Here is a 27,890-nt window from a genome sequence, read left to right on the forward strand (position 1 = left end):
ACTAAGAAGCCAGCGACCCGCAACTAAGGAACCCATAAGCCACAATTAAGGAGTCCACGTGTTGCAACTAAGGAGCCAGCAAGCCACAACTAAGGAGCCCACAAGCCACAACTAAGGAGTCCGCCTGCTGCAAATAAGACGCAGCACAACCAAATAGACCGAGTGCAACCAAATAAATAAATTCCTTAGGGGGAAAAAAAAGTATCAATCTAGAAAGTCAGTGGCAATGATACCACTATACACTCTGTAGGTGGTTCCGAGGACCCCATTATTCTAAAGAGTGGGAGGAAACACCAGAAACTAAACTACATTTTCTCCCCTCCCCTTCTTCTACCTCTTTTTATTGAAATGACAGTGAAGGAAATTGTGGAAAAAAGGAAAATAAGCTCACCACTTTCCCATAAAAGTTTTATGTTTGGCTACTATTAATTCTTTTCTCATGTACAGATATACTTTACATAGCTGTAACGAAAGGTAACTTATTATTTCCACTTTTATTATAAACATTTTCCCATGTTTCTATGTCATCTATAAAAGTACTGTATTAATGGTTACATAATATTCTATTAAGTGAAGAACTACAATTTACTTAATCCTATAGGTGGACATTCAGGTCACTGCCAATTTTTGTTACACTTTAGATGGTGTACTTAGCTTTTTGTCTTTTGCTGAATTATTCTAGAGTTCTTAATCCGAAAATAAGACTCCCTGATGTTCACCTATGGTTAAGTTAACAACCCCATTCTCAGGATGAAATCTAATGACTAGACTGAAGGGTACGAGCAAATGTTTTCACGCTTTTGATATATATTAGATGTATATCCTAGTTATCTGTGGTATACTCTAAATTTAATTCAATTAATTTAAGGTCTATTTTTACATTTTGAGTGTTGTAAGGGCAGATTTTTATGGAGGTATAACTAATGAGCTAATATACATCAAAAAAGGGAACTGAAACATGGCAAAATAAACCAAAACCTTCAATTCTCCTAGGAGTGTGTAAGTCCCTGTTTGTTTAAGGTAGCCCAAACTAAACAAAGGTGGAGAGAGATAGAAAACACTGTTCTGCCCCTGGGATTACATTCACCTGCATCACCTCTTATTATGGCTGAAAACTCAGACAACGGTTATAAGGATTTATGACAATTCATGTTTCATAAGCAAACAAAGCCTCTGTACTCATCATGTAAGGGGAAATATTTTTAACTTAGTTTAAAAAATCCCAAACCCTTGAGCTTCCCTGGTGGCGCAGTGGTTGAGAGTCCGCCTGCCGATGCAGGGGACACGGGTTCGTGCCCCGGTCCGGGAAGATCCCACATGCTGCGGAGCAGCTGGGCCCATGAGCCACGGCTGCTGGGCCTGCGCGTCCGGAGCCTGTGCTCTGCAACGGGAGAGGCCACGGCAGTGAGAGGCCCGCATACCGCAAAAAGAAAAAAAAAAACCCAAACCCTTACTATATACATCTCATCATTCTGTATTATTTATTTCTCTACCACAGAACCTTGGTCTTTAACTCCCATATTTTATAAGATAAATGGGCTTCCCTTTTCTTTTTCTTTTTTTTTTTTGGCTGCATCAGGCCTTAGTTGCGGCATGCAGAATCTTTTCTTTGTGGTGCGGGCTTCTCTCTAGTTGTGGCGTGTTGGTTTTCTCTCTCTAGTTGTAGCACGCGGGCTCCAGAGTGAGTGGGCTCTGTAGTTCGCAGCACATGGGCTCTTTCATTGAGGCACGCGAGTTCAGTAGCTGTGGCATGTGGGCTTAGTTGCCCAGCAGCAAGTGGGATCTTCGTTCCTCGACTAGGGATCAAACCCATGTCCCCTGCATAGGAAGGTGGATTCTTTACCACTGGACCACCAGAGAAGTCCCTACACCAGGAATCCCAGGGAATCCTGATTCATGGCACTTGGTGGCCCTGTGGTAAGTTGCTAACTCACCACATGATCTTAAGCAACCTGTTCTATTATCAATTTCTCATTATTTTTAAAATTACATATATATTTCCCTAATTTGGAAGTATCAATAAAACAAATTAAAATCTCAAAGAAAAGTGCCATCCAACTATGTGGTGACAACACTTCTACCTACCTACTGTTTCAGTGGGAATTCCCTTCTTAAAAAGGGCATTCTAACAGAGTGCAGACAGCAGAAGCAAGAAGAACTACAATCCTGCAGCCTGTGGAAGAAAAACCACATTCACAAAAAGATAGACAAGATGAAAAGGCAGACGGCTATGTACCAGATGAAGGAACAATATAAAACCCCAGAAAAACAAGTAAATGGAGTGGAGATAGGCAGCCTTCCAGAAAAAGAATTCAGAATAATGATAGTGAAGATGATCCAGGACCTCGGAAAAAGAATGGAGGCAAAGATCAAGAACATGCAAGAAATCTTTAACAAAGACCTACAAGAATTAAAGAACAAACAAACAGAGATGAACAATACAATAACTGAAATGAAAACTACACTAGAAGGAATCAATAGCAGGATAACTGAGGCAGAAGAACGGATACGTGACCTGGAAGACAGAATGGTGGAATTCACTGCTGTGGAACAGAATAAAGGAAAAAGAATGAAAAGAAATGAAGACAGCCTAAGAGACCTCTGGGACAACATTAAACACAACAACATTTGCATTATAGGGGTCCCAGAAGGAGAAGAGAGAGAGAAAGGACCCAAGAAAACATTTGAAGAGATTACAGTTGAAAACGTCCCTAACATGGGAAAAGAAATAGCAACCCAAGTCCAGGAAGCGCAGCGAGTCCCATACAGGATAAACCCAAGGAGAAACATGCCGAGACACATAGTTATCAAATTGGCAAAAATTAAAGACAAAGAAAAATTATTAAAAGCAGCAAGGGAAAACCGACAAATAACATACAAGGGAACTCCCATAAGGTTAACAGCTGATTTCTCAGCAGAAACTCTACAAGCCAGAAGGGAGTGGCATGACATACTTCAAGTGATGAAAGGGAAGAACCTACAACCAAGATTACTCTACCCCGCAAGGATCTCATCCAGATTCGATGGAGAAATCAAAAGCTTTACAGACAAGCAAAAGCTAAGAGAATTCAGCACCACTAAACCACCTCTACAACAAATGCTAAACGAACTTCTCTAAGTGGAAAATACAAGAAAAGGACCTACAAAAACAAACCCAAAACAATGAAGAAAATGGTCACAGGAACATACATATTGATAATTACCTTAAATGTGAATGGATTAAACGCTCCAACCAAAAGACACAGGCTTGCTGAATGGATACAAAAACAAGACCCATACATATGAAAGTGAGGGGATGGAAAAAGATATTCCATGCAAGTGGAAATCAAAAGAAAGCTGGAGTAGCTATACTCATATCAGATAAAGTATACTTTAAAGTAAAGAATGTTACAAGACACAAGGAAGGACACTACATAATGATCAAGGGGTCAATCCAAGAAGAAGATATAACAATTATAAATCTATATGCATCCAACATAGGAGCACCTCAATACGTAAGGCAACTGCTAACAGCTATAAAAGAGGAAATCGACAGTACCACAATAATAGTGGGGGACTTTAACACCTCACTTACACCAATGGAGAGATCATCCAAAATGAAAATAAATAAGGAAACAGAAGCTTTAAATGACACAATAGACCAGATAGATTTAATTGATATTTTTAGGACATTCCATCCAAAAACAGCAGATTACACTTTCTTCTCAAGTGCGCACAGAACATTCTCCAGGATAGATCACCTCTTGGGTCACAAATCAAGCCTAAGTCAATTTAATAAAATTGAAATCATATCAAGCATCTTTTCTGACCACAACGCTATGAGATTAGAAATGAATTACAGGGAAAAAAATGTAAAAAACACAAACACATGGAGGCTAAAAACTACATTACTGGGAGGAAGATGGTGGAAGAGTAAGATGCAGAGATCACCTTCCTCCCTACAGATACACCAGAAATACATCTACATGTGGAACAACTCCTACAGAACACCTACTGAACACTGGCAGAAGACCTCAGACCTCCCAAACGGCAAGAAAATCCCCACGTACCTGGGTAAGGCAAAAGAAAAAAGAATAAACAGAGACAAAAGAATAGGGATGGGACCCACACCAGTGGGAGGGAGCTGTGAAGGAGGAAAGGTTTCCACACACTAGAAAGCCCCTTTGCGGGCGGACACTGTGGGTGGCGGAGGGGGAAAGCTTCAGAGCCACGGAGGAGAGCACAACAACAGGGGTGCGGAGGGCAAAGCAGAGAGATTCCGGCACAGAGGATCGGTGCCGACCAGCACTCACCAGCCTGAGAGGCTTGTCAGCTCACCCACTGGGGCGGAGCGCAGGGAGAGGACTGGGGTTGGCGGCGTGAACACAGCCTGCAGGGGAGTTAGTGCACCACGGCTAGCTGGGAAGGGGTCCGCGAAAAGTCTGCAGCTGCCAAAGAGGCAAGAGACTTTTTCTTCCCTCTTTGTTTCCTGGTGCGCAAGGAGAGGGGATTAAGAGCGCTGCTTAAAGGAGCTCCAGAGACGGGTGCGAGCTGCGGCTAACAGCGCAGACCCCAGAGACGGGCATGAGACGCTAAGGCTGCTGCTGCAGCCACCAAGAAGCCTGTGTGTGAGCACAGGTCACTATCTACACCTCCCTTCCAGGGAGGTTGTGCAGCCCGCCACTGCCAGGTCCCGGGATCCAGGGACAACTTCCCCGGGAGAACGCACAGCACGCCTCAGGCTGGTGCAATGTCCCACAGGCCTTTGCCGTCGTAGGCTCGCCTGGCATCCGCACCCCTCCCTGCCCCCAGCCTGAGTGAGCCAGAGCCCCCGAGTCAGCTGCTCATTTCACCCCGGCCCGTCTGAGCGAAGAACAGACACCATCCAGCGACCTACACACAGAGGCGGGGCCAAATCCAAAGCTGAGCCCCAGGAGCTGTGCGAACACAGAAGAGAAAGGGAAATCTCTCACAGCAGCCTCAGGAGCAATAGATTAAAACTCCACAATCAACTTGATGTACCCTGCATCTGTGGAATACCTGAATAGACAATGAATCATCCCATATTGAGGAGGTGGACTTTGAGAACAGGATTTATTATTGTTTCCTCTTTTCCTCTTTCTGTGAGTGTGTATGATTCTGTGTGAGATTTTGTCTGTATAGCTTTGCTTCCACCATTTGTCCTAGGGTTCTATACGTCCGTTTTTTTTTTTTTAATTTTTAAAAAAACTTTTTTCTTAATAATTATTTATTTTAATTACTTTATTTTATCTTATGTTATTTTTCTTTCTTTCTTATTTCTTTCCTTTCTTTCGTTTCCTTCCTCCCTCCCTCCCTTCCTTTCTTTCTGCTTTTTCTCACTTTCATTCTGAGCTGTGTGGATGAAAGGCTCTTGGTGCTGCAGCCAGATGTCAGTGCTGTGCCTCTGAGGTGGGAGAGCCAACTTCAGTACACTGGTCAACAAGAAACCTCCCAGCTCCACATAATATCAAATGGCGAAAATCTCCCAGAGATCTCCATCTCAACACTAGCACCCAGCTTCGCTCAATGACCAGCAAGCTACAGTACTGAACATCCTATGCCAAACAACTAGCAAGACAGGAACACAACCCCACCCATTAGCAGAGAGGCTGCCTAAAATAATAGTAAGTCCACAGACACCCCAAAACACACCACCAGACATGGACCTTTCCACCAGAAACACAAAATCCAGCCTCATCCACCAGAACACAGGCAAGAGTCCCCTCAAGCAGGAAGCCTACACAACCCACTGAACCAACCTTAGCCACTGGGGACAGACACCAAAAACAACGGGAACAACAAACGTGCAGCCTGCAAAAAGGAAACCTGAAACACAGTAAAATGAGCAAAACGAGAAGACAAAAAAACACACAGCAGATGAAGGAGCAAGATAAAAACCCACCTGACCTAACACGAGGAGGAAACAGGCAGTCTACCTGAAAAAGAATTCAGAATAATGATAGTAAAGATGATCCAAAATCTTGGAAATAGAATAGACAAAATGCAAGAAACATTTAACAAGGACCTAGAAGAACTAAAGATGAAACAAGCAATGATGAACAACACAATAAATGAAATTAAAAATACTCTAGATGGGATCAATAGCAGAATAACTGAGGCAGAAGAACGGATAAGTGACCTGGAAGATAAAATAGTGGAAATAACTACTGCAGAGCAGAATAAAGAAAAAAGAATGAAAAGAACTGAGGACAGTCTCAGAGACCTCTGGGACGACATTAAACACACCAACATTCAAATTATAGGGGTTCCAAAAGAAGAAGAGAAAAAGAAAAGGACTGAGAAAATAGTTGAAGAGGTTATAGTTGAAAACTTCCCTAATATGGGAAAGGAAATAGTTAATCAAGTCTAGGAAGCACAGAGAATCCCATACAAGAAAAATCCAAGGAGAAACACGCCAAGGCACATATTAATCAAACTAACAAAAATTAAATTAAATACAAAGAAAACATATTAAAAACAGCAAGGAAAAAACAACAAATAACACACAAAGGAATCGGCATAAGGTCAACAGCTGATCTTTCAGCAGAAACTCTGAAAGCCAGAAGGGACTGGCAGGACATATTTAAAGTGACGAAGGAGAAAAACCTAAAACCAAGATTACTCTACCCAGCAAGGATCTCATTCAGATTTGATGGAGAAATTAAAAACCTTTACAGACAAGCAAAAGCTGAGAAAGTTCAGCACCACGAAACAAGCTTTACAACAAATGCTAAAGGAACTTCTCTAGGCAAGAAACACAAGAGAAGGAAAAGACGTACAATAACAAACCCCAAACAATTGAGAAAATGGGAATAGGAACATACATATCGATAATTACCTTAAATGTAAATGGATTAAATGCACCCACCAAGAGACACAGACTGGCTGAATGGATACAAAAACAAGACCCATATATATGTTGTCTACAAGAGACCCACTTCCAACCTAGAGACACATACAGACTGAAAGTGAGGGGATGGAAAAAGATATTCCATGCAAAAGAAAACCAAAAGAAAGCTGGAGTAGCAATTCTCATATCAGACAAAATAGACTTTAAAATAAAGACTATTAGAAGAGACAAAGAAGGACACTACATAATGATCAAGGGATCGATCCAAGAAGAAGATATAACAATTGTAAATATTTAGGCACCCAACATAGAAGCAGCTCAATACATAAAGATAATACTAACAGCCATAAAAGAGGAAATCAACAGTAACACATTCATACTAGGAAACTTTGACACGCCACTTTCAGCAATGGACACATCATGAAAAATGAAAATAAATAAGGAAACACAAGCTTTAAATGATACATTAAACAAGACAGATGTTACTGATATTTATAGGACATTCTATCCAAAAACAACAGAATACACATTTTTCTCAAGTGCTCATGCAACATTCTCCAGAATAGATCATATCTTGGGTCACAAGTCAAGCCCTGGTAAATTTAAGAAAATTGAAATTGTTTCAAGTACCTTTTCCGACCACAAGGCTATGACTCTAGATATGAATTACAGGAAAAGATCTGTACAAAATACAAACACGTGGAGGCTAAACAATACACTACTTAATAACGAAGTGATCACTGAAGAAATCAAAGAGGAAATCAAAAAACACCTAGAGACGAATGACAATGGAGACACGACGACCCCAAACCTATGGGATGCAGCAAAAGCAGTTCTAAGAGGCAAGTTTATAGCAATACAATCCTACCTTAAGAAACAGAAAGCATCTCGAATAAACAACCTAACCTCGCACCTAAAGCAATTTTAAAGAGAAAGAAGAACAAGAAAACCCGAAAGTTAGCAGAAGGAAAGAAATCATAAACATCAGATCAGAAATAAATGAAAAAGAAATGAAGGAAACGATAGCAAAGATCAATAAAGCTAAAAGCTGCTTCTTTGAGAAGACAGACAAAATTGATAAACCATTCGCCAGACTCATCAAGAAAAAAAGGGAGAAGACTCAAATCAACAGAATTAGAAATGAAAAAGGAGAAGTAACAACTGACAGTGCAGAAATACAAAAGATCATGAGAGATTACTACAAGCAACTCTATGCCAATAAAATGGACAACCTGGAAGAAATGGACAAATTCTTAGGAATGCACAACCTGCCAAAACTGAATCGGGAAAAACAGAAAATACGAACAGACCAATCACAAGCACTGAAATGGAAACTGTGATTAAAAATCTTCCAACAAACAAAAGCCCAGGACCAGACGGCTTTACAGGCGACTTCTATCAAACATTTAGAGAAGAGCTAACACCTATCCTTCTCAAACTCTTCCAAAATATAGCAGAGGGAGGAACACTCCCGAATTCATTCTACAAGGCCACCGTCACCTTGATACCAAAACCAGACAAGGATGTCACAAAGGAAGAAAACTACAGGCCAATATCCCTGATGAACACAGACGCAAAAATCCTCAACAAAATACTAGCAAACAAAGTCCAACAGCACATTAAAAGGATCATACACCATGATCAAATGGGGCTTATTCCAGGAATGCAAGGATTCTTCAGTATACGCAAAACAATCAATGTGATAAACCGTATTAACAAACTGAAGGAGAAAAACCATATGATCATCTCAGTAGATGCAGAGAAAGCTTTGGACAAAATTCAAAACCCATTTATGATAAAAGCCCTGCAGGAAGTAGGCATAGAGGGAACTTTCCTCAACATGATAAAGGCCATATATGACAAATCCACAGCCAACATCGTCCTCAATGGTGAAAAAATGAAAGCATTTCCAGGAAGATCAGGAACAAGACAAGGTTGCCCACTCTCACCACTCTTACTCAACATAGTTTTGGAAGTTTTAGCCACAGCAATCAGAGAAGAAAAGGAAATAAAAGGAATCCAAATCGGAAAAGAAGAAGTAAAGCTGTCACTGTTTGCAGATGACATGGTACTATACACAGCGAATCCTAAAGATGCTACCGGAAAACTACCAGAGCTAATCAATGAATTTGGTAAAGTAGCAGGATACAAAATTAATGCACAGAAATCTCTGGCATTCCTATACACCAATGATGAAAAACCTGAAAGTGAAATCAAGAAAACACTCCCATTTACCACTGCAGCAAAAAGAATAAAATATCTAGGAATAAACCTACCTAAGGAGACAAAAGACCTGTATGCAGAAAATTACAAGACACTGATGAAAGAAATTAAAGATGATACAAATAGATGGAGAGATATACCATGTTCTTGGATGGGAAGAATCAACATTGTGAAAAGGACTCTACTACCCAAAGCAATCTACAGATTCAATGCAATCCCTATCAAACTACCACTGGCATTTTTCACAGAACTAGAACAAAAACTTTCACAATTTGTATGGAAACACAAAAGACCCCGAATAGCCGAAGCAATCTTGAGAATGAAAAACGGAGCTGGAGGAATCAGGCTCCCTGACTTCACACTACACTATAAAGCTACAGTAATCAAGACAGTATGGTACTGGCACAAAAACGGAAAGATAGATCAATGGAACAGGACAGAAAGCCCAGAGATAAACCCACGCACATATGGTCACCTTATCTTTGATAAAGGAGGCAGGAACGTACAGTGGAGAAAGGACAGCCTCTTCAATAAGTGGTGCTGGGAAAACTGGACAGGTACATGTAAAAGTATGAGATTAGATCACTCCCTCCACCATACACAAATATAAGCTCAAAATGGATTGAAGACCTAAATGTAAGGCCAGAAACTATCAAACTCTTAGAGGAAAACATAGGCAGAACACTCTAGGACATAAATCACAGCAAGATCCTTTTTGACCCACCTCCTAGAGAAATGGAAATAAAAACAAAAATAAACAAATGGGACCTAATGAAACTTCAAAGCTTTTGCACAGCAAAGGAAACCACAAATAAGACCAAAAGACAAACCTCACAAGGGGAGAAAATATTTGCAAATGAAGCAACTGACAAAGGATTAATCTCCAAAACTTATAAGCAGCTCAGGCAGCTCAATAACAAAAAATCAAACAACCCAATCTAAAAATGGGCAGAAGACCGAAATAGACATTTCTCCAAAGAAGATATACAGACTGTCAACAAACACATGAAAGAATGCTCAACTTCCTTAATCATTAGAGAAATGCAAATCAAAACTACAATAAGATATCATCTCGCACCAGTCAGAATGGCCATCATCAAAAAATCTAGAAACAATAAATGCTGGAGAGGGTGTGGAGAAAAGGGAAGCCTCTTGCACTGTTGGTGGGAATGTAAACTGATACAGCCACTGTGGAGAACAGTATGGAGGTTCCTTAAAAAACTACAAATAGAACTACCATGTGACCTGGCAATCCCACTACTGGGCATATACCCTCAGAACACCATAATTGAAAAAGAGTCATGTACCAAAATGTTCATTGCAGCTCTACTTACAATAGCCCGGACTGGAAACAACCTAAGTGTCCATCATCGGAAGAATGGATAAAGAAGATGTGGCGCATGTATGCAATGGAATATTACTCAGCCATAAAAAGACACGAAATTGAGCTATTTGTAATGAGGTGGATAGACCTAGAGTCTGTCATACGGAGTGAAGTATGTCAGAAAGAGAAAGACAAATACCGTATGCTAGCACATATATATATATATGGAATTTAAGAAGGAAAGAAAAATGTCACGAAGAAGCTAGGGGTGAGACAGGAATAAAGACACAGACCTACTAGAGAATGGACTTGATATGGGGAGGGGGAAGGGTGAGCTGTGACAGAGAGGCACGGACATATATACACTACCAAACGTAAGGTAGATAGCTAGTGGGAAGCAGCCGCATAGCACAGGGAGATCAGCTCGGTTCTTTCTGACCGCCTGGAGGGGTGGGATAGGGAGGGTGGGAGGGAGGGAGACGCAAGACGGAAGAGATATGGGAACATATGTATATGTATAACTGATTCACTTTGTTATAAAGTGGAAAGTAACACACCACTGTAAAGCAACTATGCTCCAATAAAGTTTAAAAAAAACGAACAATACGTTACTAAATAACCAAGAGATCACTGAAGAAATCACAGAGGGAATCATACATACCTAGAGACAAAAGACAATGAAAACACGATGATCCAAAACGTATGGGATGCAGAAAAAGCAGTTCTAAGAGGGAAGTTTACAGCTATACAAGCCTACCTTAAGAAACAAGAAAAACCTCAAACAATCTAACCTTTCACCTAAAGGAACTAGAGAAAGAAGAACAAACAAAACCCAAAGGTAGCAGAAGGAAAGAAATCATAAACATCAGAGCAGAAATAAATGAAGTAGAAACAAAGAAAACAACAGCAGAGATCAATAAAACTAAAAGCTGGTTCTTTTAGAAGATAAACACAATTGATAAACCATTAGCCAGACTCATCAAGAAAAAGAGGGAGAGGACTCAAATCAATAAAATTAGAAATGAAAAAGGAGAAGTTACAACAGACACCGCAGAAATACAAAGCATCCTAAGAGACTACTACAAGCAACTCTATGCCAATAAAATGGACAACCTGGAAGAATTGGACAAATTCTTAGAAAGGTATAACTTTCCAGGCCTGAACCAGGAAGAAATAGAAAATATGAACAGACCAATCACAAGTAATGAAATTGAAAGTGTGATTAAAAATCTTCCAACAAACAAAAGTCCAGGAGCAGATGGCTTCACAGGTGAATTGTCAAACATTTAGAGAAGAGCTAACAGCCATCCTCCTCAAACTCTTCCAAAAAACTGCAGAGGAAGGAACACCCCGAAACTCATTCTAAGAGACCACCATCACCCTGATTCCAAAACCAGACAAAGATACTACAAAGACAGAAAATTACAGACCACTATCACTGATGAATATAGATGCAAAAATCCTCAACAAAATACTAGCAAACAGAATCCAACAACACACTGAAGGGATCATGCTCCGTGATCAAGTGGGATTTATCCCAGGGATGCAAGGATTCTTCAATATACGCAAGTCAATCAATGTGATACACCATATTAACAAATTGAAGAAGAAAAACCATATGATCATCTCAATAGATGCAGAAAAAGCTTTTTACAAAATTCAACATCCATTTATGATAAAAACTCTCCAGAAAGTGGGCATAGAGGGAACGTACCTCAACATAATAAAGGCCATATATGACAAACCCACAGGAAACATCATTCTGAATGGTGAAAAACTGAAAGAATTTCCTCTAAGATGAGGAACAAGACAAGGATGTCCACTCTCGCCACTCTTATTCAACATAGTTTTGGAAGTTCTAGCCACGGCAATCAGAGAAGAAAGGGAAATAAAAGGAATAAAAATTGGAAAAGAAGAAGTGAAACTGTCATTGTTTGCAGATGACATGATAGTATACATAGAGAATCCTAAAGATGCTACCAGAAAACTACTAGAGCTAATCAATGAATATGGTAAAGTTACAGGATACAAAATTAATGCACAGAAATCTCTTGCATTCCTATACACTAATGATGAAAACCCTGAAAGAGAAATTAAGGAAACACTCCCATTTACCACTGCAACAAAAAGAATAAAATACCTAGGAATAAACCTACCTAGGGAGACAAAAGACCTGTATGCAGAAACCTATAAGACACTGATGAAAGAAATTTAAGATGATACCAACAGATGGAGAGATATACCATGTTCTTGGATTGGAAGAATCAATATTGTGAAAATGACTATACTACCCAAAGCAATCTACAGATTCAATGCAATCCCTATCAAATTACCAATGGCATTTTTTACGGAACTGGAACAAATAATTTTAAAATTTGCATGGAAACACCAAAAGCCCCAAATAGCCAAAGCAGTTGAGGGAAAAAAACGGAGCTGGAGGAATCAGACTCCCTGACTTCAGACTGTAGTACAAAGCTACAGTAATCAAGACAATATGGTACTGGCACAAAAACAAAAACATAGATCAATGGAACAAGATAGAAATCCCAGAGATAAACCCACACACCTATGGTCAACTAATCTATGACAAAGGAGGCAAAGATAGACAATGGAGAAAAGACAGTCTCTTCAATGAGTGGTGCTGGGAAAACTGGACAGCTATATGTAAAAGAATGAAATTAGAACAGTCCCTAACACCATACACAAAAATAAACTCAAAATGGATTAGAGACTTAATGTAAGACCGGACACTATAAAACTCTTAGAGGAAAACAGAGGAAGAACACTCTTTGACATAAATCACAGCAAGATCTTTTTTGATCCACCTCCTAGAGTAATGGAAATAAAAACAAAAATAAACAAATGGGACTGAGTGAAACTTAAAAAGCGTTTGCACAGCAAAGGAAACCATAAACAAGACGAAAAGAGAACCCTCAGAATACGAGAAAATATTTGCAAACGAATCAACAGACAAAGGATTAATCTCCAAAATATATAAGCAGCTCATGCAGCTCAATATTAAAGAAACAAACAACCCACTCAAAAAATGGGCAGAAGACCTAAATAGACATTTCTCCAAAGAAGATGTACAGATGGCCAAGAAGCACATGAAAAGCTGCTCAACATCACTAATTATTAGAGAAATGCAAATGAAAACTACAATAAGGTATCACCTCACAGCAGTCAAAATAGGTATCATCAGAAAATCTACAAACAACAAATGCTGGAGAGGGTGTGGAGAATAGGGAACCCTCTTGCACTGTTGGCGGGAATGTAAATTGATACAGCCACTACAGAGAACAGTATGGAGGTTCCTTAAAAAACTAAAAATAGAATTACCATATGACCCAGCAATCCCACTACTGGGTATATACGCAGAGAAAACCATAATTCAAAAAGACACATGCACCCCAATGTTCATTGCAGCACTATTTACAACAGCCAGGTCATGGAAGCAACCTAAATGCCCATCGACAGACGAATGGATAAAGAAGATGTGGTACATATACACAATGGAATATTAATCAGCCATAAAAAGGAATGAAATTGAGTCATTTGTTGAGACGTGGATGGATCTAGAGACTGTCATACAGAGTGAAGTAAGTCAGATAGAGAAAAACAAATATCGTATATTAATGCATGTATGTGGAACCTAGAAAAATGGTACAGATGAGCCGGTTTGCAGGTCAGAAGTTGAGACACAGATGTAGAGAACAAACGTATGGACACCAAGGGGGGAAAACCGCGGGGGGTTGGGAATGGTGGTGTGCTGAATTGGGTGATTGGGATTGACATGTATACACTGATGTGTATAAAATTGATGACTAATAAGAACCTGCTGTATAAAAAAACAAAACAAAAAACTAATACTAAAGTTTGTTTGGGTTATTTGTATGGAAATATGTTAATATAAATGTTTCAGACATTACATGAAATTTCTAAAAATCTTATATGTTCTGGTATAATGTTTTAAGTCATAATTCTAGTTATTACTTTAAAATGTACATCTCAGAAATAACTAAATTTCCTTGTCAACTGCATTATTATGAACTTTCATCAAATCTTTAACCGTGGTCATTTTTAAGTCTTCTGTCATTTATAGACAGTTCTGGGTGTACTCTGATGCTTTTGCAAAAATGTTCCCATAAAAGGGTTTCATCTTCAAGGAATTCATGGAAAAGACTCTGACGAGTACAGGTTTCTGGTAACTGACTATACTTCTGAACTGAATGAATAAGCATTTTCAGAGCTCTAATGGAAAACTGATGAATTCATAAAAGTGCTAACAAAAGACCAAGATGAAAAAAAAATTACATGGGACTGAGTGAACTGATGAGGATGATTATAATTTTTGTGACTTTGTGTTTGAATAAAAAAGAAAAAATGTTAATACAAAAAGGTAAATGATCTGTAATGTGCTTGGAAGCGTCAAAAAGTAGACGAATTAATGGATAGATCAGATGAATAAATGGAAAGAGACGTCATAAAAAAAAAAGAACAATGCATGTATGAAAACGGGATCCTAACATCATCATTAATTAAATTGTTCCATCATACCTAAGAATGCATGCTACTGTCTATGTAAATTTTTTGTAGTCAATATCCTTTTTTCAAAGCTGAGAACAATTGAATCTTCTTGATGACTTAAGGAAATAACAAAAGTAGGCATTTTCGTCTCGGGTTTGATAATTTAGCCAGTTCTCTTGCCAGTATCTGTAAATGTGTGGTCGACATACTAACAATTGCTGTCCTGATTATATTGTCTGATTATACTGTCTAATTAATGTTGAATCTAAAATTTTTACTTACAGAGCTTCATACAGTACTAAAACGTCTACCTCAAGCCCAAGTCACAGCTTCTGGCTTGTCACTTATGACATGTCTTTGTGGAAATATTACAATTAACCCCTCAGTGTGCTGGAAAAACTGGACAGATACATGTAAAAGAATGAAATTAGAACATTCTCTAACACCATATACAAAAATAAACTCAAAATGGATTAAAAAACTAAATATAAGACCAGATACTATAAAACTCTTGGAGGAAAACATAGGCAGAACACTCTTTGACGTAAATCACAGCAATATCTTTTTCAATCCACCTCCTACATTAATGAAGATAAAAACAAACTGACACAGCAGTGTAAAGCAACTATACTCCAATAAATAAATAAATAAATAAACAAATGGGACCGAATAAACTTAAAAGTGGGACTTCCCTGGTGGCACAGTTGTTAGGGATCTGCCTGCCAATGCAGGGGACACGGGTTCAATCCCTGGTCCGAGAAGATCCCACATGCTGCAGAGCAACTAAGCCCATGCGCAACTACTGAGCCTGCGCTCTGGAGCCTGTGAGCCACAACTACTGAAGCCCGCGTGCCTAGAGCCCATGCTCCACAACAAGAGAAGCTACCGCAATGAGAAGCCTGCACACTGCAATGAAGAGTAGCCCCTGCTCGCCACAACTGGAGAAAGTCTATGTGCAGCAACGAAGACCCAACGCAGCCAGAAAAAAAAAAACTTAAAAGCTTTTGCACAGCAAAGGAAACCATAAACAAAATGAAAAGAAAACCCACAGAATGGGAGAAAACATTTGCAAACGAAGCAACTGACAAGGGATTAATCTCCAAAATATACAAACATATGATGCAGAAAACAACCCAATCAAAAAATGGGCAGAAGATATAAACAGACATTTCTCCAAAGACATGCAGATGGCCAAAAGCACATGAAAAGTTGCTCAACATCGCTAATAGAGAAATGCAAATCAAAACTACTGAGGTATCCCATCACACCATTCAGAATGGCCATCATCAAAAAGTCTACAAACAATAAATGCTGGAGAGGGTGTGGGGAAAAGGGAACCTTCCTACACTATTGGTGGGAATGTAAACTGACATAGCCACTATGGAAAACAGTATGGAGGTTCCTCAAAAAACTAAAAATAGATCTACCATATGATCCAGCAATCCCACTCCTGGGCATATATCTGAAGAAGACCATACTTCGAAAAGATACATGCACCTCAGTGTTCATTGCAGCACTGTTTACAATAGCCAAGACATGGAAGCAACCTAAAGGTCCATCGATAGATGAATGGATAAAGAAGATGTGGCACATGTGCACAATGGAATACTATTCGGCCATGAAAAGGAGCGAAATCGTGTCCTTTGTAGAGATGTAGATGGATCTAGAGACTGTCATACAGAGTGAAGTAAGGCAGAAAGAGAAAAACAAATATAGTATATTAACGCATATATGTGGATCCTAGAAAAATGGTACAGATGAACTGGTTTGTAGGGCAGAAATTGAGACACAGATGTAGAGAACAAATGTACGGACACCAAGGGGGGAAAGTGGCGGGGGTGGTGGTGGTGGTGGTGGTGTGATGAGTTGGGAGATTGGGATTGACACGTATACACTGATGGGGATAAAATCAATGAAAAAAGAATGAAATAATGCCTTTTGCAGCAACATGGATGGACCTACAGATGATCATACTAAGTGAAGTCAGACAGAGAAAGACAAATATCAAATCATATCACTTATATGTGGAATCTAAAAAAATGATACAAATGAACTTATTTACAAAACAGAAACTGACTCACAGACTTAGAAAACAGACTTATGGGTTACCAAAGGGAAAGGAGGGGAAGGGATAAATTAGGAGGTTGGGATTAACCTATACACACTACTATATATAAAATAGGTAATCAGCAAGGACCTACTGTAGAGCACAGGGAACTCTACTCAATACTCTGTAATCATCTATATGGGAAATGAATCTGAAAAAGAATAGATATATGTATATGTATAACTGAATCATTTTGCTGTACACCTGAAACTAATACAACACTGTAAATCAAATATACTTCAATTAATTAAAAAAAGGAATTAACCACTTAGGAGTATAAAATAATTTTATGACTCTAGAAAGTTTTATTTTGTAATTATTTTCATATTTCTTTTTAAATTGTTTAGAAATGAATAACAAAATATGTTTCCCCCTCCAAAAGTTTAGCTTTAATATGATATCAATGTTTTTTCTGGCAGACAAATAGATTATTTTAAATAACTCAGTTGATAGGAAGATATCTTTGGAAGTTTTCCTTGTGTACATATACTAGCCCCTGGGAATTAAATACTGGTGTCAGGGCTAGGTTTAGAATTTGACCCAAAATAAGCATGCAAAATGCTTGCACAAAAAGAAAAATCCCTCTGATAAACTGAAAAACATAAAATCAGTAACTACCAGTGAAATTATCTGTTGTTCTTCTTGGTTATAAGTATTTCTCATTTTATTCAGAGATGTATGTTTTTGTTGATGAAATTGTTGGTGTGCAAACATTTAAAAATTAATCCCCCAAAAGGCAACTGGGGTCACATCTATCCTATTTTAAAACAGCAGCCTAGATTTTTTTTTAATATAGAAGGATAATGTATCAAAATATTTCGTGTTCCATCTTGCACAAGAGTGGGGCAAGTTTTCACGCTTTCCTATAGAAAAAGTTGTTAGCATATATTAATGTGCTCCCAGAGTCTTCCTTCAGCTTTCTGAAGCAAATAAGGAGACCCTTCTGAAACAACCAGGGGATCGGCATTTTTCTCTCTGAAATAGATTTGCTCTCCCAGCTAAAAGTTTGTATGTTAACCATCCCTGATGTTACTTAAACCAAAAACAACAACAAACAAACAAAATAGCATAGAAAATACCAGAGCAGAACAACAGCCATTTAAAGATCCAGGAAATGATCCAGAGACATACACTCAGGGGTCTATCTGTGTTATTCCTTAATTATTTCTTACAAAAAGGTTGGAATCTCAGCACTGCCACTTGGGCTGTAATCAGTACAACTCAGGCAACTTACTCTGATTTTATTTTTCCTTATCTATAGAGGTAGGGTAATAATACATAACAATTGTTTGGAAGCTTAAATGAAATTATATATGTAGGGCTTCCCTAGTGGCGCAGTGGTTGAGAGTCTGCCTGCCGATGCAGGGGACACGGTTTTGTGCCCCGGTCTGGGAAGATCCCACATGCCGCGGAGCGGCTGGGTCTGTGAGCCATGGCCGCTAAGCCTGTGCGTCCGGAGCCTGTGCTCCGCAACAGGAGAGGCCACAACAGTGAGAGGCCTGCATACCGCAAAAAAAAAAAAAAAAAAAAAAATCTGGTTTTCAGAAAACCTCCTTTCAGTCTTTGTCCCATCTGCTTTCAAGTGGAGTAACTGATGCCTTATCGAGGAGACATCTATTCTCTGTGGAAGCTAATGAAGACATTAGAGTAGAGATGGACCAAGACAAGGACTTAGCCAGCTCTTCTAGGGCCTGTTGCAGCATCCTGTGTGAATGCAGATCGGGGTTCTAATTGAAATTCATGTTTATGTGGGTTCATTTTTAAGCAAAGTGTTCTCTGTCTTTGAATTGGCTGCTAGGAAGTTCAGCACCGCCCTCCACCCCATCTTTGCAAGCGTATAACATTTTGAAACGACTTCCCCTGGTGGTGCAGTGGTTAAGAATCCACCTGCCAATGCAGGGGACACGGGTTTGAGCCCTGGTCCCGGAAGATCCCACATGCTGCAGAGCAACTAATCCTGTGCGCCACAACTACTGAGCCTGCGTGCCACAACTACTGAAGCCCACACGCCTAGAGCCTGTACTCTGCAACAAGAGAAGCCACCACAGTGAGAAGCCCACGCACTGCAATGAAGAGAAGGCCCCACTTGCGGCAATTAGAGAAAGCCCGCATGCAGCAACGAAGACCCGACGCGGCCCTAAATAAATAGATAAATTTATTTTTAAAAAAAAAAAACAGGTTTAAAATGAAAAAGTAAATGAAAAGGGCATTCTAACCTTCTGCAACAACTTATACCAATCCTTCTGCCCCTGTTCAAGTCTTCTGCCTCAAGTCTCGAGGATTAACAACTTTCAACTGAGTGAATAAACTAAAATCACTTCATATACTTCACATCACTACCATCCGGTTTTCCTTGAGATCCAGATATAACTGCACATATCAAGTAGTCTGTAACAAGATAGCTGAGACATTAGAAAGGATCATTTACTGTGTAACAAAATTACATGTTTCCTTTCATTGCTATTTCAAAAGTTCCTTGAAGGCCAAGTTTGGCCCTCTGAGGAGAAATAAGAAAACTTATTTTCATTCTTTTTCAGTCTAAGAAAAGGAAAATTGGTAGATTCACATTTTAAGGATTTTTATAGGAAAAAATAGGTCCTTTAATACTTAAAAAATTTTTGTCATGGAAGACATGTATATGTACATGGCTCACATTCATTCAACAAACATTATCAATTAAATGCCAGACTCTACACACATACTTCACTGACACTGAATGGCACTGACTATCTTCTATAGTTATTTGTAAAATGATGTAAACATAAGATACAGACAGGCAAGAACAGTAACATAATACACAACCACAGGTCTGGATGGAAGCGAAGTCTTGTTGGTGTGAGTGGCCCACTCTATAACCTGGAGATGCACTTTACCTGTCGAGACACTGAGCTGCCAGACAGGCAGTTGTCAGAATCTCCTTGATGTGAGTCAGCCAGTTGGAGGCCTCCAATCTACTGAGCCATCGGTCCATGTTATGTGTTTGGTCATTACAAGCTTCCACGAGTTTGATTAAGCTCTCCTGAAGAATGTGATACCTTTCAAAAACAAGAAAAAGTTAAAAAGAAGAAAGAAAGAAAACAGAACATAGAACAATGAAGGAAGAAACCAAATCAAAAACTCAGCCTCCCATATATATCCAAGGGCAAAAGCAGCTACAAATACTATAAAAATATTTACCTTGCTATATAATAACTTATAGGGTTAAAGACTGAAAAACTAATATTTAAACATGAGTGTGAAATGCTTAAAATGCCTGCGATGGTAAACTCTTCCTCAACTGAACAGATTAAACCCAGTTTGCATAACTGAATTATCTGACTGAGAAGAGGGCCACAGCACTGCTTTTTGTGACAGGTCACAAAATAGCATCACTAACATCTGTGTCCCGTTCCCACAGAATCAACTCTGGACACCTGTGCTGTCACAGCAGGGATGCCCAAGGCCAGATCAGATCCCATTGTTTTATTAACTCTAACTCCTACCCACTCACCCACCCAGAAGCAATTATAAATCACTAATTGCAAGCATAAAGGAGATGATATAGGTAGAGGAAACAAGGTGTGAAAATAAGTGTGTATCAGGGAAATTAAATGTCTAAGTCTTTTTGACTTAGGAAAATATAATTATGTGTAGCATATCTTTTCAGTAAGTTTGGTGACTGCTGATCTACAAGTAGAGGAGCAGACCTCATGGTGATGAAATTTCAGAGCTAACAGAGAAAAAATGCTATCTGATCAAAACTCACTTCTGAGCATCCACCATAAGTTTTCTGCTTATCTTATAAAACACAAGGACAGGGCCTCCCTGGTGGCGCAGTGGTTGAGAGTCCACCTGCCGATGCAGGGGACACGGGTTCGTGCCCCGGTCCGGGAAGATCCCACATGCCGCAGAGCGGCTGGGCCCATGAGCCATGGCTGCTGAGCCTGTGCATCCGGAGCCTGTGCTCCGCAGCGGGAGAGGCCACAACAGTGAGAGGACCACGTATCGCAAAAAAACCCAAAAAACACAAGGACAGGATATCCAGCCAATTTTTGACTCAAGTTAATATGAAGGTTCATTTGAAAACTTGTGATTTTTGAACAGCTAAGGGCTCACCCACTCTAAATATATTCAAATAAGAGTCCAGTACTGTCTCCCAAATCTTTTACCTCTCAATGGACTTATGAATCCGCCTCCACTGGGGATAATGAGCTTCTTGTTCAAAGCCGCCTCCTTTGGCTCTAGCTTGCTGAGCTACGTTTAGAGGTCGGGTGTCAATGATGTAGCCACGCTTTCCTGCCCTGAGGGTAGCATTTATCAGCTTCTCATCTTCTTTGCACCGTCTCCCATTTGTGCCAGTGAGTGGCTGACCACTTCGCATAATAACCTACAAGGACAATAGAGTCTAAAATTTAACAGTAGCTGCTTTTTAAAGTTTCTGAAAGCAGAAATGAATTAGCTACATTAAGAGTATCTCAAAAAACAATTCTATAAAGAGTAATGTACCACAGTGTTCATTGCAGCTCTATTTACAATAGCCAGGACATGGAAGCAACCTAAGTGTCCACTGACAGATGAATGGATAAAGAAGATGTGGCACATATATACAATGCAATATTACTCAGCCATAAAAAGAAACGAAACTGAGTTATTTGTAGTGAGGTGGAATCTAAAGAAAATGGTCATGATGAACCTAGGTGGGGGCTTCCCTGGTGGCGCAGTGGTTGAGAATCTGCCTGCTAATGCAGGGGACACGGGTTCGAGCCCTGGTCTGGGAAGATCCCACATGCTGCGGAGCAACTAGGCCCGTGAGCCACAACTACTGAGCCTGCGCGTCTGGAGCCTGTGCTCCTCAACAAGAGAGGCTGCGATAGTGAGAGGCCCGTGCACCACGATGAAGAGTGGCCCTCGCTTGCCACAATTAGAGAAAGTCCTCACACAGAAACAAAGACCCAACACAGCCCAAAATAAATAAATAAATTTATAAATAAATAAATAAATAAAGACTCCTGTTCTCTGTTTAAAAAAGAAAGAACCTAGGGGCATGAAGGGAATAAAGACGCAGACCTACTAGAGAATGGACTTGAGGATGCAGGGAGGGGGAAGGGTAAGCTGGGACGAAGTGAGAGAGTGGCATGGACATATATACACTACCAAATGTAAAACCAATAGCTAGTGGGAAGCAGCCGCATAGCACAGGGAGATCAGCTCGGTGCTCTGTGACCACCTAGAGGGGTGGGATAAGGAGGGTGGGAGGGAGACGCAAGAGGGAGGGGATATGGGGATATAAGTTATACGTATAGCTGATTCACTTTATTATACAGCAGAAACTAACACACCATTGTGAAGCAATTATACTCCAATAAAGATGTTTAAAAGAATAAAAAAATTGTGTGTCACTTCGGAGATGAATTTGATCCTAAAACAAAGAAATGTTTCTATGTATTGACAATAATCATTGTAAAACAAAAGACTTGCACTTTTACACGATTTTTCTTCCTATTATCTCAAAATACTTTCACATAATAAATTATAGTTCCTCTTTAAGATCAAATATTACAATTCATTTAGTCAGTGAATTAATTATCCAGCAGATCTGGGCCTGTAATTAAGATAATGATAACAGCCTACACACCAGGAAACTTTGGCTTCAACTACATAAACTTAGGGTTGGCAGGTTTTATCAAGAATTATAAAGAGAAAAGGCACCGATGGTAAAATAAAAAAAATTTATGTACTATTATTCTTGTTTTGGGAATCACTTTCAATATCTTGAAAACTACTCATTTATTCTTTATTCTCCAGTGGCCTTCTTCCAGTATTCCAGGACTTAACCACTTGACTCCAAAGACCAAAAACTACATACTTCGAAGTCTGCTTTTGAAACTTTTCTCAAGAAATCAATATCTGTTATACTGATCTATTCCCTGGCGAATGGTTTAGAATTATTTCAAGCTCGTCCCATAATACAGGGGTTCCCAAACCCCAGGCCGCAGACCGGTACCAGCCCACAGCCTGTTAGGAACCAGGCCGCAGAGTAGGAGGTGAGTGGTAGGTGGGCGAGCGAAGCTTCATCTGCCGCTACCCATCACCTGCATTACCGCCTGAGCCACCCCCCACCCTTTCAGTGGAAAAACTGTCTTCCATGAAGAGTCCCTGGTGCCAAAAAGGTTGGGGACCAGTGCCATAATACATACTGTTGTTATCTTAACTACCCTGAAATTTAACATAAGGAAGGTCATCCAGAGGATGACAATGGCTAACTCTCAGACTGCACTTACCATGTAACTGGATGCAATAAAATATTTTATGAGTTGTTAAAATGCTTTATGGTGAACCCTAGTGAAGAGAAATACTGCTAAGCAGGCAAGATAGGTGACCTGATTTCTAGAAATCCCTTTATCCTAAATATCTACACTTGACTTACTACCAGGGGAAAAAGGAAAATGGAAGATAGCTGTAACTTACCCACTCATTTACTATTGGATTCAAAATGAGAAGCAGAGTTTACTGACAAAGAGAAAATAAGAGGAGAGAAATGAACTTCGAAAATATTTAGGAAACGAACATACAGTGAGCACTTGCCTATTCAATTCCTGACTCCTGTGTTTACTTAAGTTGTGACTAATGACATGTGTCACTCTTTTCCCTTCTGAAAATAAAAACATCTGTTCAATTTACCTTTCACAGGAAAATCTGGTGAGAATAATTAAAATAAAGTATCATACCATTATTCCGGTCAGAGAAATTTATTTTTCTACCTAAGAGTGTTCATTTTAAGTATAAACTAAACATTAGCTCCCTTTGTACTGAGTCCTAAAGATACACTTCTTTGGGCTTTTCTAAGGTTAAGCAGCATCATGGAAAGAATTCAAAGTCATGTCCTGATCACAGAAAACACTCTACTCCTGATTCCCTAAAGCTTAAATAACAGAAGTCCCAGCGGGAGAGACTAATCACATCAATGAACAGGTACACAGAAAAGGGGAACATTTCTAAGAACCTCAAACCAAGTCTTCCAGTCGATTAAGCAGTAGTATTTATTGTTCACTTACCATTCCATTTTTTTTATGATAATAGCTGAGTACTGGGAAGCGTCCTCCATGTCGAAACGTAGCTACCTTCCGAAGAGCTTCATCATCAATGGCTTTGGGTACTATGACAATTGGTGGGTAAGAGGGGCAAACAGCAAATTCCTTATTGACATAGCTTAACCTCCATTCACTGGTCTGAAAAACACAAAATACTTCAAAGCTAAGCAAGTATCTCAATGTCACAAAATAATCTGAAAACTTTTAAAGCTTAGAGATCAATTTTCATACAGTGAAGAAGCCATCTCACAGGAATTTAATAGAAGGATACCTAGCCCATACTTAAATACTTCCACAGAAAAGGAGCTCCACTCTTCAGAGCCAGCTTCCTACAGTGCTAGGTATCCCTAGTTCCTAGAAAGTTCTTCCTCCTATTGAGCAAAACTTATTGCTCTGTAACTTCCTCTATTGTTGTTTACTGTGATTTCAGTACAAGTTCCCCATTTCACATGACATCTTATGGAATATATGAAAGAGTTGTTTCTCCCTTAGTCTTCTATTCTCCAAGTTAAATATATTAAGTATATTTATGAATATCAGGGCCAACATCATCTCATTCCTTCTTGTCTTGGTACCATTTACTTTGTTAATGGTACTCTTAAAGTACAGCAACAGGAAGACTAATACTCCAGATGATGCTTAACCAGAACAGAACACTGCTAATACTTACATCAAACCCCTTGCTCATTTCTGTTATTTAAAAAAGGAGAAAAATGAGGAAAGACTGTTAACATCTCTCTTAAAGCAATAACAACTTAATACTAAGAAAGATTATACTTAGAGGTCAATGAAATAATTTCAAACTCAGTATGCTAAGAACCAAAAGTACACAACATAAAACTATCAAATGACAAATTATTTCTAATATCAAAAATGAAAATCACTTAAAGACTGTAAAAAGCTTTGCACAGCAAAAAACAAACAAACAAACAAAATTATGTGTATGTAAATTTCAATATGTTCCTATAAATCAGAGTTGCCCTAACATGCTGGCCATGGCTTGTAGTATCAGGAGGATAAACCAAAGCATGTTTGATAAATGTATTTTTTAAAAAAATCCTTTTACAAGATACAATATCATATTTTTTAATTAAATTTTTTCACTGTTCAGTTATTCACATTACTAATTTAAAAGACAGTTTCTAAAAAATTATTTTTTAAAAAGGAATTTACCTGTTTCCTGCTCACACATCATCTAATTCCCTTTCCCCAGAAGCAACCATTTTCAACTCTTTCAGCTGTTTTTTGTTTTTTTTTTAATTCTTGGCTATTTTTCACAATTAGGTATTACTTACTGATTTCCTACTCCAGAGAATGCTATGATTCTTCATTGACCTGCAATGCCACTTCTGTCAAATATTAACTTTCCACACGTTGGCCTCTCTATTCTGTCCCACTTGTCTAGCTGCAGCAAGTCCATCCATGGCTTTTAGAATAAACTTTGTATTTAGTAGGCTACGTCTCCTAGAATCCTCTTCCCTCCTTCTTGCTCTTCAAGAGAACCTTGGTTCCCCTTGATCCTTTGCTCTTTCATGTAACTTTTATCAAACTCCACTTAAAAACCCACTGGTGTTTTAATAAGATGGCACTGACTTTATAGATTGATTTGGAGACATCTTTATAATATTTAATATCCTTGTCTATGAGCATAGTGTCCCTCCACTTTTCAAAGCTTTCTTAATTTTTCAATAAAGTTTTAAAATTCTCTCAATAAACATCTTTTCTTAGATATACTCCTAGGAACATTATATTTTTACGGCATTTTAGTTGTATGTCTTCAAAATTATGTTTGGTGTAGAGAAATGCCTACAATTTCAAGATTCTTTCAGTTTCCTATGTAGAGAAGCATATAATCAACAACTAAGAGCAGGGACTTCCCTGGTGGTCCAATGGTTAAGACTTTGCGCTCCCAATGCAGGGGGGCAGGTTTAACCCCTGATCAGGGAATTAAGATCCCACGTACTGCGTGGCCAAAAAAACCCAACTAATAGCAATTTTGCTTCTTTCATTTCAATCCTAATACCTTTTATTTTTCCTTCTTGTCTTCCTGAGTCAGCTATGAGTAGCAATGGCAGGCATCTTTGTCAAACGAAAGATTTGCTTTTCGTGTATTTTTGTTTTTGTAGCTACCCTGTATCAGATTAAATAAATTCCTTTCAAATCCAACTCTGCTAAGAGCTTTTATCATAAGTAGATGTTTAATTTTATCAAATTGTTTTTTTTCTCTTCTAATTTTGTTTCACCATGTATGTAATTTGTCTTTTCTCTTTGGTTAATTTTGTGATATTCTCTTTGCCTTACTGTTTGATAGCTGAACTCAATACATCTAAGTAAAAATTTCCTTTTGATTATCCTACATGGTGTTTGCTGGGATACCCTTGTGCATCTTTGCAGTCCATACCTTCCCCTCCACACCCAATACTAGGAAATCACTAATCTGCTTTCGGTCACTTTTAGTGTCTTATCTAAGAAATCTTTGCCTAATCTATGGTCATAAATATTTTCTCCTGTGTTTTCTTCAAGAAATTGTATACCTTTAGCTCTTATGTTTTGTTCTATAATATATTTTGAGTTAATTTTTGTGGATGGAAGTAAAGGTCTAGATCTATCTTTTATCAGTCCAACTGTTCCAATGCCATTAGTTGAAAAAAACTCTCCTTTACCTATAGAATTGTCTAGGCACCTTTGGCAAAAATTGACCACAAATGGGAGAGTTTATCTCTAGACCCTCTATCTTGTTCCATGGATTTATATATCTATCCTGAAGCCAATATACCACATTCTCTTGATTACTGTAACCTGATAGTAAAATTTGAAATCAAGTAATGTAAATAATTTAGCTATTTCTTTTTCAAAGTTGTTTTGGCTATTCTAGTAACTCTGCAGTTCCATATAAATTCCAGGATAATCTTGGCAATTTCTACAAAGACATCTATTGGAATTTTGATAGGAGTTGCACTGAATCAATAAATCAATTTGGAGAGAATTAGCATCTTAATGAGAGGTCAGCAAACTATAGTCCACAAGCCAAATCCAGGCCCCTGCTTGTTTTTGTAAATGCAGGCATACCTCAGAGACATTGCAGTTTGGTTCCAGACCACTGCAATTAAGTGAATATTGCAACAAAGCGAGTCACAAATTTTTTGCTTTCCCAATGCATGTAAGTTATGTTTACACTATACTGTAGTCTATTAAGTGTGCAACATCAATATGTCTTAAAAAAATAAAAGGTACATACCTTAATTTTAAAATATTTTGTTGCTAAAAAATGCTAACCATCATCTGAGCCTTTAGCAAGTCATAATCTTTCTGCTGGTGGAGGATTTGAAGTATTTTCAGAATTACCAAAATGCAACAGAGACATGAAGTAAGCAAATGCTGTTGGAAAAATGGCACTGAAAGACTTGCTTGACATAGGATTGCCACAAACCTTCAATTTGTAAAGAACACAATATCTGAAAAGCACAATAAGATGAAAATGCAATAAAATGAGGTATGCCTGTAAGATACTGTTGGAACACAGCACCACCCATTCATTGATATATTATCTATTGCTGTTTTCATGCTGTAACAGCAGAGTGGAGCAGCTGCAACAAAGATTTCATGACCCCCAAAGCCTAAAGTATTTACTATTGGGTCCTTTACATAACTCAGCCCATTACTGACTGATCTTAACCATACTGTCTTCCAATCCATGAACATGTGTTTCTCCTTTTATTTAGATGTCCTTTAACTTCTCTCAGCAATGTTTTGTGTTTTCCAGTGTATAGATCCTGCCCTTTTGTTAAA

The 27,890-nt window shown here is 38.8% G+C and overlaps 1 protein-coding gene across 1 annotated transcript in view; it reads right to left on the minus strand.

Annotated features, from left to right (window-relative positions):
- MTMR9 (myotubularin related protein 9) overlaps nt 1-27,890 on the minus strand; it is an 82,582-nt gene that overhangs the window by 21,199 nt on the left and 33,493 nt on the right. Inside the window, exons 4-6 of the mRNA XM_029203116.1 lie at nt 24,066-24,239; nt 21,180-21,397; nt 19,905-20,066 (exon numbers count right to left, since the gene is read on the minus strand). Coding sequence (XP_029058949.1) covers nt 19,905-20,066; nt 21,180-21,397; nt 24,066-24,239 — 554 coding nt within the window. The remainder of the gene's footprint in view (nt 1-19,904; nt 20,067-21,179; nt 21,398-24,065; nt 24,240-27,890) is intronic.

This window comes from Monodon monoceros, unplaced genomic scaffold (assembly GCF_005190385.1).
Source record: "Monodon monoceros isolate NGI ecotype Baffin Bay Population unplaced genomic scaffold, NGI_Narwhal_1 Super_Scaffold_5, whole genome shotgun sequence".
NCBI classification, from domain to species: domain Eukaryota; kingdom Metazoa; phylum Chordata; class Mammalia; order Artiodactyla; family Monodontidae; genus Monodon; species Monodon monoceros.